The 22,579-nt window shown below is 38.7% G+C and overlaps 1 protein-coding gene across 11 annotated transcripts in view; it reads right to left on the reverse strand.

Moving 5' to 3' along the window:
- ALMS1 (ALMS1 centrosome and basal body associated protein) overlaps positions 1-22,579 on the reverse strand; it is a 106,492-nt gene that overhangs the window by 48,169 nt on the left and 35,744 nt on the right. For 10 of the 11 annotated variants that reach the window (XR_004231543.1, XM_031949693.1, XM_031949692.1 and 7 more), the window contains 4 exons: positions 15,395-15,530; positions 10,863-11,984; positions 9,886-10,019; positions 7,283-8,715 (listed from right to left, as the gene is read on the reverse strand). Coding sequence is in view for 10 of the 11 variants with exons in the window: in XM_031949693.1 (XP_031805553.1) it covers positions 7,283-8,715; positions 9,886-10,019; positions 10,863-11,984; positions 15,395-15,530 (2,825 nt within the window). In the remaining variant the exon portion in view is untranslated. The remainder of the gene's footprint in view (positions 1-7,282; positions 8,716-9,885; positions 10,020-10,862; positions 11,985-15,394; positions 15,531-22,579) is intronic. The other variant, XM_031949696.1, reaches the window with a different exon arrangement.

The following is a 22,579-nucleotide window of genomic DNA, read 5'->3' on the forward strand; positions in this document are numbered from 1 at the left end:
ACCAATCACCTAACAGGTATAGGTTCTTATGCAGACACTTCAGCACAGATTAATGACCCCATAGCAGCATATGAGCAAATTGCTTCTGCTATGATCAAAGCATGAGGCACCTCCTCCCCAAAAGGCAAGATAGAGGGGAAGCCTTCACAAAAATAGAACAAGGTCCAAATGAACCTTTTGCTGATTTTGTGGACGTCTGCAGACAGCTATCATACCAACTATTGGTGAAAATGCAGCAACAGAAATTATAAGACAACTTGCTAAAGAAAATGCTAATGAGGTTTGTAAAAGAATTATATTAGGACTACACAAGGATGTTCCTTTAGAGGAGATCATAAGATGCTGTGCCACAGTGGGCACAAATACCTTTTATAGCCAGGATATGATGCAGACTTCCTAAGATCTGAACATAGGAAGACAGGGTCCCTTTTGGCAAGGGACTTCCAGAGAGACTTGTCAATGCTTTCCGTGTGATAAAGCAGGGCATCTTAAAGTTCAGTGCTGGCATAGGGACAGAATGAGAAAACAGGGTAGGAGAACAAGACTCAAAACTCCATGTCCAAAATAAAACAGAGGCTTCCATTGGGCATCAGAATGTAGACTGATTCAGGGAAATGGGATGGGGGACCCAGCCCTAGGGCCCCAGGCCAAAAATACTTGGGGCATGATGGCAGCCAATGGTACACCCAGAGAGTGCCTAGAAGTCCAGTACTCAGATATGACCAATCAGCCAGGAAGCCATATATGATGGGAGAAATGGATTACAATTGGGGAGAATAGAGTTGTATGCAGCTGGGACTACTGAGCTATGCCCTGAAGAGGTGAAATCTGTTCCTCTTCAGCCTATGGATCCCTTGCCTCCAGGCACTGCAGGCTTGACCATTTCACCTCCTGAGAGTACTTAAAACCAGTTTTCATTCATACACTGATGTGGGAAACTGGGGAATCTGTAGATAATATCCCAATCACTAATACAAGTAGACAATGTGTGACTTATCAACCAGGAGATGAAGGAGCATCAGGTTTACTGATACATACCCCTAATAAGCAATCTGGTGATAGTTGCCCAGATTCTGACTCCAAACAACAGAATCCAGGAATATTCTGGACTGCAGCAGTTACAGATGACTGTTCTATGCTCACTATCTATATAAATGGCATACCATTAGAAGGATTGGTAGATACTGGTGCAGATCGTACAGTCATTAGAGGTGCCAACTGGCCCAGTCACTGGCCAAAATATAAGGCAGACACCTACATGTCTAGCGTAGGAGGATCAATAGCAGCTGAAGGCAAAACTGGAGATTTTACTCCTTTTATAGTTGAAAAAATCCCCATCAATCTGTGGGGAAGAGACATTTTACAACAGTTAGGATTATAAATGAGTACTTTGGTTTTTTAGGCAGGGCTGCTGTTGAAGGCTTGCCAACACTCTCACTTGTTCCCATTCAATAGAAAACTGATACACCAGTGTGGATAGAACAGTGGCCCTTAGGTAGCAATAAAATTCAGGCCTTAGTAGATATATTACAGGAGTAACTTGACCAAGGACACTTACAACTTTCTCTAAATCCTTGGAATTCCCCTGTATTTGCTGTAAGAAAGAAATCTGGAAAATGGAGGATGTTGACTGATTTAAGAAAAGTAAATGAACAGATGGAAACTATGGGAACTCTACAGTCTGGACTTCCTCTCCTACTCAGATGCCTAGAGAATGGCCTCTTTGGGTTATAGATATTAAGGATTGTTTCTATTTTATCACTCTAGATAAGGAGGATATGAAAAGATTTGTCTTTTCAGTCCCCAGAGTTAATTTAGTTGAGTTTATAAAAATGGACAGTTTTGACACAAGGAATGAAAAATAGCCCTACTATGTGCCAAATTTATGTTGCTGCTGCTCTTACTCCAGTAAGAAAAGCATTTCCAAAAGTTGTGTTATTACATTACATGGATGATATCTTGGGATGTGCACTTGAGGAGCAAATGTTATAAGTATGTCTACAAAATACCATAGAAACACTAAGGAACTACAAATTGCATCTAGCTCCAGAAAAAATTCAAAGACATGCTCTTTTTCAATATTTAGGATATAAAGTATATCCTAAGGTGCTTACAGTACAAAAACTTTCCTTAAGAACAGAGAAGTTGAACACCTTAAATGACTTTCAGAAACTGATAGAAGATATCCAATGGATGCATCCAGTGTTAGGCTTGACTACCTATCAATTATAACCATTACATGACATTTTAAGGGGAGACAATGTTTTAAATTCACTATGCCAGCTTATAAAAGAAGCTCAAGAGGCTTTCAGAGAAGCTGAACTGGCTTTATCCAATTGGTTGAAAGAGTCACTCAAAAACCCTTGAAAATATCAGTTTTTGCTACAAAAAAGGTATCCACAGCAATTCTTCATCAAGGAGATAGAGTGATGTGTGATTGAGTGGGTGAACCACCCAGCACAACCAGAACAAACCCTTACTCCTCACCCAGTGTTTGTGGCTAGGATTTTATTAAAGGCTATTAAGTGAGCAGTACAATTATCTGGGATAAGATCTGACAAAATATACATGTTTTATACTAATGCACAAATTAATCTATGTTGTGAAACCATCCCAGAGTGGCAAATTTTATTGGCCATGGTTCCAAATTTCACACACAGATCTCCATTAAAGATAACCCAACTATTACATAATTGGCAATGAATTCTTGAAGAAAAGGTTTCTAAAGTTCTTCTTAAAGGACCAACTATCTTTACAGATGCATCCAAACATATATTTGCGCTGTATACTCTTGTGACTTAACTATAAAGAGAGTAGTCAGAACTCCTTTTCAGTCTACTTAGCAGAATGAATTATATGCAATCATTCTAGCTTTTACTTATTATCCAGGAGATGTAAATATATCTGATTCGGCCTATTCAGTAGGTATGGTACAAAGAATTACCACAGCCCAAATAAAATTTGTAACTTCCAATATATATATCAGCTCTTTAAGGAATTTCCAAGAGCAAGTGAGAAAGCATTCAGGTAAGATTTATATCTTGCATGTCCACTCTCATAGTGGACTTCCAGGTCTTATTTTTGATGGTAATTCAAAGGCAGATAGCCTTCTAACCAAGTTGGCCAATACTCCTTTATTTCAGATAGCCCAAGAATCTCAACTAAGTTAATTCTGGGGAAACACCATCAGGATGCTCAAGCTTTACGCTTGCAATTTGGAATAAAAAGAGAAGCAGCTAAGAGCATAGTAAAAGCCTGTACAGCTTGCCTTCCTTTCCACACTCGTACGCTCCACGCTCCCTCCAGGAAAGAAGCCTCGTGGTTTGAGACCCAATGAAATTTGGCAAATGGATGTAACCCATTATAAATCTTTTGGTCGCCTGTCTTTTATCCATATTGTAGTAGACACCTTTTCAGGATTCACTTTTGCAGCAAAAGAGACAGCCCGAGTGATCACTGAATTCCACATACAAGCTTTTGCAACTATGGGTGTGAAACAAGCAATAAAAACAGATAATGGATCTGCATATACTTCTAAATATTTTGCACACTTTTGTGCACAGTATAAGATTTTACACCCCTTTTAGTAGAGGATGATGAGTTTGGTTTCAGACAAGACAAGCTTGAGACACTAACAGGACCATTTAGTTGGCAACATCTTGTAGATAATATGGAATTAGAGCTCAGGAAGAGCTGAAACCAAAGAAAGAGAAAAGAGTGATCTTCCCATAAAGATAATAGTTGAAGCCACAGGGACAAATAATGAGATTAAATGAAAGAAAGAGAAGAGGCTACCCCTGACAGAAATTTAGAGAACTTTGGTCACAATCATCAATGACAAAGAAGAAACCATAGGTAAGAGAGAGAACTACGATAACACAGAGCAAAAATAAAGACTAGATTAAAATAGTTAAATTTACTATTGGCAGTTTTTAATCTAGCAACATCAACAGTAAATCTAACAAGTGGGGAACTACTATTTACTTCAGGCACCATTTTATTAGAGCAAACAACTGTCCTTTTGACATGGCTGCTCCTGTCAATGACAGGACAACTTCCCAGGAGCGCCAGAGTGAAGCACCACAAAAACCTCATTCAACAAATCCTTCGTCGCCATGGCTCTTTTCTGTTTCTGTATTTTTTTTCTGCACCAGGATGATGCACCAGAAACCACAAGTGAGCACCATGTGTCCAATATGCCAGAATAACCCTGCTGTAGCATCACCAGCAGCACGCATGGGAAAACTGAGAGACTCAAGAGCTCAAAGCCCAACCAGGCTCCAGGGCTCTTCCCATTTCACTGCAGGGGAATTAATCAACTTCCTCTCAAACCCTATTTTCAACATCATTCCATTGCTCTAAACCTCACTGACTACAGAATAAAATACAAATTGCTTACAATACACCAAGTACTCTGCACCAAGATCTAGACAGTAGAAAGAAGTTGAGTAAAAGATATCTCTGACATGTATAACATGAAAATAAAAGCAATAACTAGATGTAGGTAAGACTGCTGTACTTGGGAGTCTAGAAGGCTTGAGTTCAAATCCTGCCTCGGACACTTACTAGGGGTGTGACCCTGGGCAAGTCATTTAACCCTCTTTGATTCGGTTTCCTCACCTAAAAAATGGAGTTAATAATAGGCATTCATCCTAAAGTTATTGTAAGCATCAAATTAAATCACATTTGTAAAGACCTTAAAATGTTATATGAAATGCTAGCTTTTATTATTATTGAGGTAGCTCCCGGCTCAGTAGACCCAGCACTAGGCTGGGAAGTTCTCGCTGTCAATTCTAGCCTCAGAGACTTCCTATTTGTGAGACCCCTCCAACTGCCTCCACTGAAAAAGGAAATGGCAAACAGCTTCAAGATCTTTACCAAGAAAATAACATAAACAGTTGGTCCACAGGGTCACAAAGAGTCCAACCCAAATGAACAACTGAACAGCAACAAAATTATGTTTCCTTCTAACTTCTCATGCAAATGTGTAGTTATATATTTGTTATGTACTTACTTTTTAAAAGAGTAATGAAAATTTATTTTCTTGTTAGTTGTGTCTCACATATATATATATATATATATATATATATATGAGTTGTGTTTCATATATATCTATATGAATACATATATATAAAAGGTACAACAGAACTTCATTAATAGTGACATGCCGTAATTTATCTAGCCATTTCCCAACGAAATTTTAGGCCCGAGGTGTCAAACATATGGTTCGTTCTTTGAATACACTCCCAAGAATGGTCTGAAGCAGATCAAAATGTAATTGAGAAATATTTAACAAAACAAATAAAAATACACTAAAATAAAGATAATATTACAATTGAAAACAGTCAATTTGCAGGCACAGGGCCCCTTACATAAGGCTTAATGATTTTACACTTGGGGACATATTAGTTGTTTCAAGATTTTCACTTTTTTTTCCTTCATAAAAGACTTCTCAGATTCACTAAGATGACAGGGTAAGATAATGACAAATGTTGGAGGAGATGTGGGAAAACTGGGACACTGATACATTTTTGGTGGAACTGTGAACTGATCCAAGCATTCTGGACAGAAATTTGGAACTATGCTCAAAAAGTTATTAAACTGTGCATACTCTTTGATCCAGAAGTGTTATTACTGGGCTTATATCCCAAAGAAATCTTAAAGGAGGGAAAGGAATGTTTGTGGCGGCCATCTTTGTAGTGACAAGAAACTGGGAACTGAGTGGATGCCCATCAATTGGAGAATGGCTGAATAAATTGTGGTATATGAATGTTATGGAATATTATTGTTCTGTAAGAAATGACCAACAGGATGATTTCAGAAAGGCCTGGAGAGACCTACATTTCACTAAGTGAAATAAGCAGAACCAAGAGATCATTGTACACAACAACAAGAAGACTATATGAGGATCAATTCTGATGGACATGGCTCTCTTCAACAATGAGAGGATCCAAATCAGTTCCAATTGTTCAGTGATGAAGAGAGCCATCTACAACCAGAGAGAGGACCGTGGGATCTGAGTGTGGACCACAACATGGCATTCTCACTCTCCCTGTTACTATTTGCTTGCATTTTGTTTTCTTTCTCAGTTTTTCTTTTTCTTCCTTCTTGATCTGATTTTTCTTGTGCAGCTAGATAACTGTATAAATATGTATACATATATTGAATCTAATATGTATTTCAACATATATTGGACTACCTGCCAACTAGGGGAGGAGTTGGGGGAAAAGAGGGGAAAATTTGCAACACAAGGTTATGCAAGAGTCAATGTTGGAAAAATTACCCATGCATATGCTTTGTAAATAAAAAGCTTTAATAAAAAATAAATTTTAAAAAATAGACCTTATAGCAGGCCTGACGCATTCAAAGGGCATGATCATCTACTTTACATGACACAGGAAAATGTAAGGCTGGAAATCAAATCTAGTCACAACACATTTTTTAAGTCATTTTAAAATTATCTGTTCATATATTCTGTACATTAGGGAATGGTCATTAACTATTCAATCACATACTAACAATTCTGCATTTACCATAAAATTTTCACAAATTTCATTTTATTTTGGATAGTTTGTTTTTCTTGTGAAAACCCTATTGTTTTAATATGATCAAGCCTATGAATTTTATCTTTAACAATTTATTTATTCTATACATAATTTTTCTTCACAATTGAGAGAAATAGATTCATTTTCCTTCTGATTGTTTAACAGATTTTTTTTCAATGTTTTTCAATCTTTAATCCAATTGCACACAAGGTACAGGGCAAACAGTACAGCATTTAATCAGAGGACTAAGATGTGAATCCCTACTCTGTCATAGACATGGGAATCTAACTTTGGACAAACTGGTGGGCCTCAATTTCTATTTATAAAAAATTAGGGATTTTGATTCTAACCAGAAATTTGCTACCATTTTTCATCATCTAATTTCTTATCCAAATTATTTATAAAAAACATTCCTTACAGGAACCTATGGTTTCAACTTTTATAAACAAAGAAATTCCTGCTTATCTGTATTCTTTGTTTTCCACTGATGAGGAAATAGTTTTTTTTAACTACAAGAAGACTACACTTTTTAAATAGACAATGTGACCAGCCTTACAGATAAAATGTAATTATTTTATAATAACTCTTTATAAAGTTAATGAACCACCTAAAATACTCTAATTCTCAACTAAAATATATATATATATGTAATTTTACCTTCTTCCCCAGTGTTACAACAACTCTAATATTCTTTATGACAACTTCAATCAGCCTGACTTGAATTACAGGGGGCTTACCGGCCTTGTGTGTTCTGGATTCCTTTAGAATATGCTTCCAAATCTGCAATATTTACTTGGATATGTCTTGAAAAGGATTTTGAAGGCTGGCTATTCTTGTGATATATACCATTTACAAATTCTTCTTTATCTGATAATGGTATAATAGCCAATTCTTTAGGGGCTGGTTCCAGTGGCACAAGACATCTTGACTTTGAGGTACTTAATGAATCATTAAGTCCTGTTCTAGCACCACTGTCCAATTCATGCTCTCTTTTCTTTAAAATTTCATCATCCAGTTTGGCATTAGAAGTCTTGGGGGAGAGGGTTATACGAAGGTAAGAGACTGCTCTTTGTTTGGGGGATAAAACTGAAGAAGGGACAGGTGATGTTTCTCCTCCTGGAGTTGGGGAGTTTGGACGGACTGTCATGCTCGACTCAGCTTCAACATTTGCCACAATTAAAGAGTGCATTTTTTGCTTCAGCTGATCCTCCCTTTCCACGGAACTAGCTTGATGCTGAGAAAGAGAAGTCTGCAAGGAGCATCCAGGACCCACCATGTTATCCGTAGGTGGGACACTCCTAGGCTGGCAATGCTCTGCTTGCTCCTTAGGGGAAATGCTGGGAGGGAATTCTTCAGATACCCTTATACCTTTGTCATGTATTCCAAGTGACTTGAGACTCATGCATCTGGCAAGGTCCTGTTTGTCCAAAAGCAGGCTCTCTTTGACACTGGCCTGAGGCTTGGCAGTAGTTGTAATAGCTGGCGCTGCTGGGGATTCTTTTTCTTTTAAACTTGTGGTGACTACAGACAAATCGCCAGACGCCCGATCATGGTGATTTCCCACAAGCCCTGGATCTTTCCTTACGGCAGTTGCCAGTATCATGTTTGAAATCGGGAGGGGGCTCTTGGACACGGGCCTGTTAGCTCTCCATGTGACAGCAGGCAGGCTTTGTCCTCGATCACTTCGGACCACAACTGGAGCACTGGGACAACACAGGGAATGTCTGAAGGCCTCAGAGCAAGATTTGGAAGAAGGACGAGATGGAGGACTGATGGGTTCTCGGGAGGACACAGCAGCAGGTCCCACCGATTCCACCTCCTTTGTCTCCATTTCTTCATGTAATGACCTTGGAGACTCCCTGCTAACATAATGAGACTCATCAGATGTGGAGCTCAGGAATGGCTGATGACTTCCCGATCCAGAGAAGCTCCAAGCTTTCGACTGAGAAGTTTGGAGAGCTGACTTTGCATGACTGCCGCATCGCTTAGTCCAAGATGCCATCGGCTGAGTCTGGCTCATCTCTGCATACTCATTAGATCTAAATTCCCGACAAGAGTTACCAAATTGTTCATTAGCCATAGGTCTGAACCAGCCATTTTCATGAGCCTCAATAAAGAAATGATCACATTTTTCTGAGATATTTCTTATCCCCACTGGACATGGTAAACCCTAAGAAAATACATACAAAAGCTTTGTTAAAGTAGTGGTACGGCTGCAATGAACATTGCACCACACAACAGAAAAAGTGAGACAAGACAAACCCCCCCAAAGAGAAGAGACTGTGGGCTATGAAAGACCAGGCCCTCTTCCTAATGCTAGGAAAGATCAAAGAATTATATAGAGTAAAGGTAGAAGGACTCATTCAAAACTGTGATTTTAAATAAAGAAGACATGAAGGGCCCCACCAGGTTAAGGTTGGGAAGATATGATGGTATACTTCAAGAACCTTAGAGAATCAACTAAAAAGCAACTCTAGAAAAGTTGCAGGATATTAAATAAACCCACATACATTGACATTTCTAGATATCACCAGACAAACCAATCAGGAAAAAAATACAAGAGAAATTCCATTTTTAAAAAACTGCAGGCATTATAAAATATACACCTAGACACACCCAGGAAGTATAAATAACAAAAATTGCAAAACACTTTTCCCATAAATAAAAACAGATCTAAAGAAATGGAGAAATACTAACTGCTCAGAATGGGCCATCAATATAATAAAAATGACAATTCTACTAAATTAATCTATTTATTCAGTACCACATCAATCAAAATACTAAAAATTATTTTATAAAGCAAAAGAAAAATAAAGACATATTCATCTGGAAAGCAAAAGATCATAATATCAAAGAAATCAATGAAAAAATTATGAAGAAAGGCAACCTCACAATACCAGATTTCAAGCTATACTACAAAGGTGTAATCAAAAAAACCTCTACAAATATTAATCTCATTTGATCCTGACCACAACTATCAATATCCTCATTTTACAAGTACAGAAACTGAGGAAAATAGAGGCTAAGTGATTTGCCCAGGATCTCTAGAAAGTGCCTGAATTCAGAATCTGAATGCAGATCGTCCTCCTAAATCCAAGTCCAACACTTCACGCACTGGGCCAGCTAGTGATGGATGGCCAGCTCCATGTCCTCCCAAGGTTTCCATAGCTACTACTGCCTCTCCAAAATAACCCTCTACTGATTTTGCATATTCTCCTTATGTCTATATGCCTGGTCCCTCCTTCCCTCCCTCCCTCCACCAACTCCTCTAATAAAATGATTCAGTTAAAAAGAACTTTTTTCTCTGTGCCTCCCGACCCAGCCTAGGTTTCCCATATACCTGAAATAAGTCCAGTGGCCTCCCACAGCCAAACATGCTAGCCTTGATCTCTTCCACCTTCCTCAGATCAGCTTCATTCAGTTCGGTCATGCAGTCCCCACATTCCGTCGCCAAATTAAACTTCAGACACCATGCTGGGAAGAGAGCATCACAACAATGGAGATAAGAAATACCTCCAGGAATACAGCTAGACTCAGGGCTTCAGTTTCTTTTATGATGGAAAAATGAGCAGCTCCCATTTCCAGTCAGGAAGGCCACCTCCCACAGGGGCTGTTGTTTTGGGAACAAACTATCAGTCAATGATTTGGTCACTGTTGGGTAATTTATACTGAGTGTTTGGGACACTATGTATCTAAAAGCAGGATTTGAACTCGGGTCTTCTTCACACAAAGAGAGGTTCTCTTACTACTACAGCACCAAAACCCAACCAAGAAGGTGCTGAGAGCACAAATGGAAATTAACCGAAGTGATGGACAGCTGCAGGGAGGGATGATAAATCTTGTCCTGGAGAAAATGGCGAGGGACTAGAGAGAATACCAGCCGGAGTCATCAAGGTTTTGTCTCTCTGAGGATCCTTCATTCCAAGGGAGGGTTCCATTGGGTTTAGATGGGAAGGGATTAGGAAATGACCCTGGTCTATGATTAAAAGAACAAGTTATCACTCTAACAGATTAACTGAACTGAAGCATAGAGAAAAAGAGACAGAAAGAGAGAGTTGGGAGGCTTAGGGTTAGATAGATATGGAGCTGACCTGCCCTAGCAACTAATCAGCCAAAAATATTTCCCGTCACCCTACCTGAAAATCTTTCTTTCATGATAATACGGGGCCTGCGATTCCACCAAACTCGCATTTATTTGGTTCACAAATACTCCTCTAAAACTTAAGTACCTATGAAAGTGCCGTTCCTTCTCAAACCTAGAATTTCACAACTTGGCCAGAGGCAGAATCGGGAGGCTGGGGGCAGGCGAGCTCTTACCCCGGGCGCGCACCCTGCACTCCTCCTCCTCAGCATTGCGCAGCATCTGTGTGGCGAAGCACTCCGGAGGCTCACATCTCAGAAGATGGCGCACATGGGCGGCCAAGGAATCCTCACTGCTGCAGCCATCATCACTCTCATAAGTCGTCTCTCTGTCTTGGAGATCTCCCATGCACACATGGGCTGGGATATGTGGCAGGTACCCAAAAAAGCCATCGCAAATGGGATCCCAAACGTAAGAGGCTCTTGCGCGGGGAGAGTCTCTACTCGAATGGCTGCTTGTCAGAGGGGTCCCCGGCCCTGATATTTCGGGCCCAGCGAAGGTGCTGCTCCGGTCGGGCTCACACCTCGGCACCGACCGGGCTGTGTCATAGTGTTTGAGGGGCTGCCGCGAGGCTCCTCTGGCTTTATTTGCCACTTCCCGAACTGAAGTTTTCCCAGTATCCCTCTGGGAAGTCAAGTGATTTGCCACATTAGTCTCCACTGTTGTAGCAGGGATCCTATTGTCATCCCGTGCAGACCTCTGGGAAAGCGCTATGGAGTCCTTGGCCAAAGGGGCCTTCCTGCTGTCATCCACTCTGCTGAGCCGAGAAGAGAGGAGGTCAGAGTGAAGACCCGGGGAATTGCTAAACCGCTTCCGTGCGATACTTTCTGCCTCCACCAGAAGGGTGTGCAGGCCTCTGTCCATTTTCCCTTCATTTTCAGACAGCCCCTTGCCTTTCTTTCCATCTTGAGGCACAGAAACAGGGGTCTCCTTAATGTCTGAAACTGTCACCATGCCTTCCTTTCTATATTGACCCACAGACATCGATGTGGGTACAGGCAAAGGCGTAGCATGGGCCCCGCCATCAAGGAGACGGGAATCCCAATGATCTATGAGCTTTTGGACACGTTTGGAAATGATTCCGAAATCCCCTTTATGACTGAAATTAGCAGGGGGAAATGATTTCTCCTCAGCCTTAGAGGAGGTCTCTGGGGTACTCTCAATCTGACTGAGAGTTTGCCCCCGGGAATCCGGACGCTGTGATGTCTCAGGGAGCATTGGTAAATCTTGGTGTGAGCCGGGCTCCACAGGGATGGACCAAGTGACATGAGAGACGCCAGAATTAAAGTTGGAACGTACTAAAAGGGAAAAAGAATTTTTTTTAAAGTACTGGATATTAAAATTAAAGTGAGTGAGTTTGTGTGTGTGCACGTTCTTGAGATACTGATCCCTGCATTGAACTCATTACAAAGTACTCATTTCTCAGCAAAATAAAATGACAGTCTAGGGCAATATTGATTTATCAAAGATATGTGTGAAGACTTACCATTTACATGTAGAGACCAGGATATTCTCATATAAGCTCTTGAGAAATGTTACAAGAAATAGAACCAAGGAAAGAAAACTGAGACAGGAAACTGCAGTGGGCACACCAAGGAACTAAACAAGAAGCCAAGAAATGCTAGCGAATATGGGGCCCGATAACAGAAGATGACAAGAGGAAGAAGCAGCTGGATGATACAGTGGCTAAGAGCATTGAACTTGGACTCTGAAAGTCCTAGAGTCTCATCACACTCTGACACTTAATCTGGACAAGTCATTAATACTCTGTCTCTTCCTCAATTTCCTCATCAACTAAATAACACTAAGTACCAACTTAAAAATATTAGGAGAATAAAATGGGATAATATAAATATTAAGTACTATGCAAATATCATGTTATATAAATGCTAATTATAATTATAATTATTATCTCCAAGAAAATATCATCTATACTTACAAATGCTACCTAGAATCAGAGCATATAAGAGTTTGGAGTAGAAAGCAAAGAATGAAAAAGAAAGAACAAATTCAAAAGTCAAATGAAAGGAAGAATATACTCCTTTTCTGACTGGTTTGTTTCTCTTCTTCATCCCTTAAAATGAGCACATCTCCAATGGTTTAGTCCTTGGTCTTCTGCTCTTCCCTCTCTCCCCACTCTCACTTACAGAACACCTATCAGTTGCTAAGACCCTATTCATCACTTCTATGTGGACAGCTCCCAAAAGGAGATATCCTGTTCTGACATCCCACCTGATCAGAATCCCAAATTGCCAACAAGACACAGCCATTTAGATAGCTTGTAACCACTTCAAAGCTGACATATTCAGATCTGAAAGTATTGTTTAATTCTTTCCAAAAGTAGTTTCTACTCCCACTTGCTTTTATGCCCTTACTCAATGCGATGCCCAGAATGTAACATACTTTTGCAGAAAGAACAGAGCAAAACAATTAATTCTGGAAATTATGGTTCTCTTAATGAAGAATGAAACGTCATTAGCCTTTTTTGGATTCCACATCACACTACTCAAGAAAAGGCAACAGAGCTCTCATACATACTGGGCATGAGTAAGCCGTAACACATTATGAAGAATTATGCAGACAATGCATCATAAAAAATATCGCCCAACCAAAAAAGATGGACTAGCCTTGTAGTGAGATCAAGGGAATACCAAATGACAGCTCTGGGAGTAATATTCATGCCATCAACAGAAGGCAAGAATGGGCTTCAGGCAAACTTTTAGAATGAGTCAGACCAAAGCTGCCCAGGATAGTTAGGAATGGATAGGCAGAGTTCTCCTTGTGATCACAGAATCTAAGAAATGTAAGAGGCCTCCAAGGTGATGATTTAATACACTTCTCTAAAGCGTATCTGAGAAGCCCTTTCTCAGCTTTGGCTTGAAAACCTACGACCTTGGATCTTCATCACTCAAAAATTTTTCTTCAGTCCTAAAAAAGGAAAAAGGACCTGCATGTACAAAAATGTTTATATAGCAACTCTCTTTGTGGTAGGCAAAGAGCTGGAAATTGAGGGGAATGTCCATCAACTGAGGAACGGCTGAATAAATAATAGAACTTTATTTTTCAAGATTCCTGGATATTCACTGTTATTGGTCTGTTTTCTTTTATACCAGGACTAATAGGGAAATGTTTAATATGACCACACATGAATAATCAATATCTAATAGGGAAGGAAGGAGAATTTTAAAATTTTAAAATGAATGTTAAAAATTGTTTTACAAGTAATTGGAAAAAAATATTTGAAAATTTAAAAAAAAAATAGAATACTAATTGTACTATAAGAAATGTTGAGCAGGCAGATTTCAGAAAAACCTGGAGACTTACATGAACTGATGCTGAGTGAAGTGAACAGAACCAAGACTGTACTCAGTGACAGCAATATTGTATGATGATCAACTTTGACAGACTGTGCTCTTCTCAGCAAAACAGTGATCCAAGACAATTCTAAATGACTCATGATGGAAATTTTCATCTGCATCCAGAGAAAGAACTATAGAGTTTAAATGCAGATCGAAGCATATTGTGTTCACTTTTTAAAAATATATTTTTTGTGACTTTTTTCCCCTTTTGTTCTATTTCTTCTTTCATAACTTGACTAATGTAGAAATATGCTTAATATGATCGTACATGCACAACCTATATTAGAATGCTTGCCATCTTGGGAAAAGGGCATCCCATATGTACCTCAAAATCTTATTTAAAAAATGCTGAAAACTCTTTATACGTAACTGAAAAATACTATTTACAAAAAAAGTTTTTCTTCACTTCTAAAGGACTATAATGGGTCTTCTAGATAGGTCTCTCTTGTCTCCAGCTTCTCCCTTTCCTAATTCCCCTTCTAAAACACTGGCAGACTAATCTGGTCCCAATTGAACTGAATTCACAGTAAGTCCCACAATTCTCCTAATATGCAAATCCCACCCTTTTCACTCATTGGTCCAAGTATGCTCTCTCTTCCTTCCCAAACATTGCTGATGCAAAAACACAAGCATTCTCTCCTTCAGGGAAACATCTCCCAATGACTCCAGTCAATGTTGATTCTTTCCCTTCTAATTTCCCAGAGTACATAGTCAATACTACAAAATAGCTGATTTTATTCCACTAAAACCTACATTATATTTTTGAATAACTTTAAAGCTTGAAGAACACAAACATATAAGCTAATCTAAGCAGCAGCAGGATAGAATGTGAGGGATAAGGCAATAAGAACCTGAGACCAGTAGGAGAAAGTTCAAGAAACTAAGAACATGACACTGAGTCAGTTAGGCAGGAAGAAGGATGAAAGCTCCAAATGGGCAGATCTTAAGTTTGGGCCTTTGCATCCTGTCTTTGAATGGAAACTGTAATATACAAATATAGTGTGCAGTTTACTGGAAGCAAATAATCATTTATTTGTAAGTCAAGCAATTTTTTAAAAGATTTATATAAAATAAATTACAAAATGTTTCAAATCATAAAAAAACTGCTTAAATATACCAAGAATTGTTATTTTTTAAACAAATTAAACAGGGAATTGAGGAGTGTGGGGAAACAGAAAGGGGAAAAGAAAGGGAGGAGAGGAAGGGGAGGAGGAGGAGGAAGAAAGGGGAAGAAAAAGGGAAACAGGAAGGGAAAAGGAAGGGAGAAAGTAAGGGAGAGAAGAAGGGAAAGGAAGAAGGGAAGAAACATTTTCTTGTATACCAAAAAGATTGTTTCCTTTTCTACTCACCATTTGAAGTGATCTTTGGGTTCCTATAATATATCCTCAACGGATCAGGAGATAGTGACTGAGACTCTTCAACCCGTACTGGAACAGACGTTGTTGCAGGAACAGATGGGTGGGAGTCAATAAAACAATGGCTTGCCTAAAGGGGTGGAACACGAAAAAGATAAAAGAAGGAAATAAGTGTAAAATTCATTTCAATTACCTTAAAGTCCATGCCCCTTCTATGACTTCAGATGGGGACAAATTATCAATCCCGCTTTAGAAGTGGGAAAAGGGAGAGGTTAAGGAACTAGTTGAAATCTGTCTAAGACCAACCATAATGATGAAATACAGAATGCTTTTTTAGACTCAAATCACAGAGACTATGTTAGCATTTAAAAGTAATCACATTCAGAACAATTTAGCATCTGTGCTTCTATAATTTTCAACACATTTTCCACATATTTGAGTTTTACCACTTTCAATTCAACAAATGAAGCAGTAAGCTCCCCGAGGCAGAGACCAAAAGTGGCATATGCCAGTGGGAGACCAACAATTGCCACCCCTTTAAACACCCTTCCCCCAAGGTCTCACTGGAGACAGCCCCAGTTTCCAACTCTAAGAGCCCCAGGCCACCAATTTCATTCACAATCTGGGAAAGTCAACACATGTACAGTGGTAACTTGACAACTGGTTTTCCCCATGCTGCAATCCCAGCATCCTCACAAGCCACAGCTACTAAAGACCCAGAAAAGAAAATTTTCACCACAAGTCCCTAATCCTGTCAAATTGTACAATAAGAGAAATGGAAATGGTTTCCTCACAGAAATATCATTCAAGAAGATTCTTCTCTTCTTTCCATCTGACTTGCAACTGAAACCTCCTACCTTAGACAATGAGAGAAGGATGCTCTGGCTTTCTTCCCTCTATGCTAGACTCCTTCCATCTGGGAAGGGCTTAAGAAGCCTCATTCATCCACAGAAATGCTCTATTCTCTCTCTCCGGACTTCTAACCACAGCTTTCTCCACCTGGAGAAAGGTAGAGGAGGAGAGCTCTCCATGCTGAGGCTCTCTTCTGATTTGGGGGATGAGGGGCGAGAGATGGTCCCTGACCCCCACTGAGCATCCAGGCCTAGCTTCTAGCATTCCTGGCATGGCTCTTCCCTCTCCAGACTTCTCTACTTCCTTAACAGAAAGCTTACTCCTCTCCACACTTCAAGCTCCTCTTTCTCTGTTATCTTTACCATTAAAATGCTAATTATTTGAGGGTTTTTTTGTATTTTAATCTTAAGATCCACAGCCTCACACACAGTTAAGTGTTTAATAATTTTTATCTATTTACATATAAGTTATATTTAATATTCAATAAGAAAAAATAGAATTGGCCACAAAAGCCTCAAATTATTTAACTAAGTTCCTCCAGCCAAAATGCTTCACAACCTAGGGCATAGCCTTATAAATAATTCTTCCCACTGAGGGGACAAGACAGAGCCATCCCAAGATGGTGAAGAAAAGCCCAGAAGCTACTTGAGCTCTCCCCAGTTTCCCTCGGAAACAACTTGAAATCAAGCCTCTGAACAGATTCTGGAGCAACAAAACTCACAAAGAGATGAAATGAAACAATCTTTCAGCTCAAGATAACATGGACTTCGAGAAAGGTCAGTCGTACTTAGGTGAAAAGGGAGCACAGACCAGTGTTGAGGGTATATGGGGCAAGCCAGTGGGAGGGTCTTAGCTGAGACCCCATGGTCCCAGCTCAACCAGACAGGAGCTGAGCAGAGCAGTGGGGAAGCCTCCAGACCCAGAGGGAAAGGCAAACTACCAGCCCCGGAAAGCAGACAATAAACAGGCAGGTCTAGGTCCATTTACCCCAGAGCCGTGAGCAAATCACAAATACCAGAGGACCCTGCACACAAAGCCAAAGAGCAAAGTGCCCCAAATCTGCATAAGGATAATTAATACCCTGTGCTCCAGGGGCAGAGCTCAGCTTTGAAAGAGAAAAGGGAAGTTAAAATGGGGTAAAGTAGATTACATGAAGGGCTACAAAAAATCTAGTACAGTAGAAGGGAAGAAGATGAGCCTTGTCCGAAGCTTAATCTCATCAGATTTGACTCAAAGAAGAAGTAACATATATAATGCTTCAGCTAAAAAAAAAAAAAAAGCAGGAATAGTAATACTAGTCTCAGACAAAGCAAGAGAAAAAATAGATTAATTGCACCAAGTGGTACAACATCCAGGAAAAAATAGGCAGCAAAACTCTATTAAGTGAGGGATCTCAATCTTTGCCTCTCAGAATTAGATAAATCTGACAAAGTAAACAAGAAAGAAGTTAAGAAGTTGAATAGAATCTTAGAAAATTCAGATATGATAGACCTTTAGAAAAAAATTAAATATAGAAAGGAATATACCTTCTTCTCAGCGGTACATGGCCCCTATACAAAAACTGACCATGTATTCAGGGATAAAAATCTCACAATCAAATGCAAAAAGGCAAAAATACTAAATTCATTCTCTTCAGATCATGATGCAATAAAAATGATGTGAAAAAAGGGGTCATGGAAAAACAGACTAAAAACTAATTGAAAATCTAATCCTAAAGAATGAATGAGTCAAAAAACAAATCATACAACCAACAATTTCATCCAAGAGAATGACAGTAATGAGACAATATGCTAAAATTTATGGGATGAAAATATATAGAGAATTAACTCTAATTTATAAAAAATCAAGCCATTCTCCAATTGAAAAATGGTCAAAGGATATGAACAGACAATTCTCAGATGAAGAAATTGAAACTATTTCTAGTCATATGAAAAGATGCTCCAAGTCATTATTAATCAGAGAAATGCAAATTAAGACAACTCTAAGATACCACTACACACCTGTCAGATTGGCTAAGATGACAGGAAAAAATAATGATGATTGTTGGAGGGGATGCGGGAAAACTGGGACATTGATGCATTGTTGGTGGAGTTGTGAACGAATCCAACCATTTTGGAGAGTAGTTTGGAACTATGCTCAAAAAGTTATCAAACTGTGCATACCCTTTGATCCAGCAGTGTTACTACTGGGATTATATCCCAAAGAGATTATAAAGAAGGGAAAGGGACCTGTATGTGCACGAATGTTTGTGGCAGCCCTTTTTGTAGTGGCTAGAAACTGGAAACTGAATGGATGTCCATCAGTTGGAGAATGGCTGAATAAATTGTGGTATATGAAAATTATGGAATATTACTGTTCTGTAAGAAATGACCAACAGGATGATTTCAGAAAGGCCTGGAGAGACTTACACGAACTGATGCTGAGTGAAATGAGCAGGACCAGGAGATCATTATATACTTCAACAACAATACTAGATGATGACCAGTTCTGATGGATCAGGCCATCCTCAGCAACGAGATCAACCAAATCATTTCTAATGGAGCAGTAATGAACTGAACTAGCTATACCCAGAAAAAGAACTCTGGGAGATGACTAAAAACCATTACATTGAATTCCCAATCCCTATATTTATGCACACCTGCATTTTTGATTTCCTTCACAAGCTAATTGTACAATAATTCAGAGTCTGATTCTTTTTGTACAGCAAAATAATGTTTTGGTCATGTATACTTATTATGTATCTAAGTTATATTTTAATATATTTAACATCTACTGGTCATCCTGCCATTTAGGGGAGGGGGTGGGGGGGGTAAGAGGTGAAAAATTGGAACAAGAGGTTTGGCAATTGTTAATGCTGTAAAGTTACCCATGTATATATCCTGTAAATAAAAGGCTATTAAATAAAAAAAAAATAAAATAAAATTTATGGGATGCACCCAAATGCACTGTTTTAGCAATAAGGGAAGAAAAGTTAAAGGAATTAAAGTAGGCAATGAGGAAATAAAAGTATCACTCTTTGCAAATATGTTGCCAATCCTAAAGAATCCTAGAAAATCCACTAAAAATTACTTGAAACAACTGACAACTTCATCAAAGTTACAGGATATAAAATAAACTCACATAAATCATCAGCATTTCTGTTACCAAAACATAACAGCAAGAGATTCAAAGAGAATTTTTTTAAAAACATAATTGTAAATCATATAAAATATTTGGAAGTCTACCTGCCAATACAAACCCAGGAACCATTTGAGCCTACTTACAAAACACTTTCACACCAATAAGTCAGATCTAAACAAGTAGAAAAATATCAATTGCTCATGGGTAGTAGACCAAGCTAATATAAAAATGACAATTTTAACTAAATTAATCTATTTATTCAATGACATACCAAGCAAACTGTCCTAAAAAATTTATAGAGCTAGAAAAAATGACAACAATTCATCTGGAAAAATAAAAGATCTAAAATATTAAGAGAATTAATGGGGGGGGGGGGGGGAAGCAAAGGACAGTGGCCTAGCCATTTCAGACTTAAATTTGTATTATAAAGCAGCAGTCATCAAAACCATTTGGTACTGCCTAAGAAATAAAAGTGGCAGATCAATTTAATAGGTTAGGTATACAAATCACAATATCTAATGACTATAATAATTGCCTATTTGATAAACCTAAAGACCCCAGCTTCTGGGGTCAGAACTCATTATTTGACAAAAACTGCTGGGAAAATTGAAAAATGGTATGGCAGAAACTAGGCAGAGAAGAACATGTCACACCCTCTACCATGATAAGATAAAAATGGATACATAATTTAGTCATAAATGGTGCTGATGGTATCAAATTAGGAGAATAAGGGATAATTTACTTGTCAGATCTTTGGAGAAGGGAGGAAGTTATGACCAAACCAGAACTAGAAAACACTATGAAATACAAAATGGCTAATTTTGATTACAAAAACAATGGAGCCAAGATGAGAAGGGAAACAAAACAAGATTATACAAAGATTAATTCTGATACACTTGGCTCTTCAACAGTGAGGTGTTTCAGGCCAGTTCCAAAGGAGTTGTGATGGAGAGACCCATTTGCACCCTGAGAGAGAACTGTGGGAACTGAGTGTGACTCACAACATAGCATTCTCACTCTTTTTGTTGTTGTTTGCTTGCTTTTTGTTTTCTTTCTCAGTTTTTCCCTTTTTGATCTAATTTTTCTTGTGCATGATAAATGTGGAAATATGCATAGAAGAACTGCACGTGTTTAACATATACTGGATTACTTGCCACCTAGGGGAGGAGGTGGGTAGAAGGGAGAGGAAATTTGGAACAAAGGGTTTTTGCAAGAGTCAGTATTGAAAAATTATCTATGTATATATTTTGAAAGTAAAAAGCTTTAAAAAAAAAAGGGGGGGGACCTAGGAAACAATTTTTATAGCCAGTGTTTCTGATAAAGGCCTCATTTCTAAAATATATAGAGTACTGGGTCAAATTTTTTTAAGACTATAAGTCATTTCTCAATTGACAAATGATCAAAGGATATGAACAGACAATTTTGAGATGAAGAAATTTAAGACATTTAAAGCCATATGAAAAAAATGCTCTAAATCACTACTGATAAGAGAAATGCAAATTGAAACAGCTCTAAGGTATTACCTCACACCTATCAGATTGGTTAAAATGATAAAAAATAATAATAATAATAATGATAAATATTGAAGTGGATGTGGGAAAACTGGGATATTAATGTCCCAGTTGATGGAGTTGTAAACTAACTGATCTAGTCACTCTGGAGAGCAACTTGGAAACATGACCAAAGGGCTATGAAATTGTGCATAAACTCTGATCCAGCAGTATCATTCTGTAATCTAAAGAAATCATAAAAGAGGGAAAAGGACCTACATGTGCAAAAATGTTTGCAGCAGCTCTTTTTGTGATGACAAGGAACTGGAAATTGAGGGAATGCCATCAATTGGGAAATGGCTGAATAAGTTATGGTATATGAATGTAATTGAATATCATTGTTCTATAAGAAATAATGGACAAGCTGATTATAGAAAAGCCCAGAAAGATTTACATGAATTGATGCCAAGAGAAACAAACAGAACCAGAAATATATTATACACAGTAACAACAAGATTGGTTTTTCCATTTTTTTCTGATTGTTCTTTCCCAACATGACTCATATGAAAATTTTTTTTTAATGATTGTACATGTATGACCTATATTGGACTGCAAAATGTGGTACCAGGAACAAAAAGAGCCTCCTCTCTCCCAGTACCACCCTAATCAGGCACAAAGAAATTCATCACTAATAAACTGCCACCTGGGGGATTAGTCTTTTGATTCTGGAAGCCCATGAAACAAAAATATAGACGCTCCACTTAATGGAGAGGGGAGCAGAGGTAAAGCAAGGAGAGTGCTAAGAATCACAAAATCTTGAGAACCAATAAACTTCTAATGAAGCTGTCGGTACTTGTCCAATTACCAATAACAGGACAGATTATTTTTTAGAGGAACTGAATCATCTCTATCTTGATTTCTCACCATCCATGACACCAAAAGAAGGGAAGCAATGAAAAGGAAGGATCCCGCATAGCTACCACCCACAGAAAGAGATGGGGAAAGGAGGGCATGCAAAGGCAACAAGAGAACAATGCCAGTGGACCCTTGGTCATTTGTCAGTCAAATCACACTTAAGTAATTACTATGGACCAAGCATTTCTTTCAACAGGGGTTTGGGAGCTCCACAGTCAGCAGCCAGAAGCATCTGGGCAGCTTTGGACCTACCCCTGCCCCTGAAGTCCAAAATCAGGAACAAAGGCTGGAAGAAAAAGCAAATAAATAAGCAATCCAAGCTGCCTTACTATTTGCCTTGGATGTCCTCCCCAACCATACAAGCAAGGGTCAGTGACTCAGAGCAGTGGTTCCTGTTCTTTGCTCCAGTTTGGTCTACTGTTGTGGGCCGGGCCCTCTTTCAGTACCTAAGCAAGAAGACTCCACAAGCTATCCCCAGTCTCTGCTAACCATCATATCTCTATCGCTATGCTGACCTGGACTGCAAAAAGGACACACTGATTTTTTCTTGGATTTCCTAATCAGTACTACTTCTGGTGCATTTTCTTTCTTTATTTTTTTTTTAAATTAAATTCTACTTTATTTTCAAAAATCAGGGTTTTTTTGGTCCTCCAACCTCCTACCCCATTCAAACATAAAGAAAGCAAGGAAAAAAAAAACTTTCCATTAAAAATATATAGAGATGTGCAAAATAAAATTTCTCCTTAGCTAATGTATTTTTAAAAACCCCAAACTTTCAACTTGTACCACATCACACTTGTGT

The sequence above is a fragment of the Sarcophilus harrisii genome, chromosome 2 (genome assembly GCF_902635505.1).
Source record: "Sarcophilus harrisii chromosome 2, mSarHar1.11, whole genome shotgun sequence".
Lineage (NCBI taxonomy): Eukaryota > Metazoa > Chordata > Mammalia > Dasyuromorphia > Dasyuridae > Sarcophilus > Sarcophilus harrisii.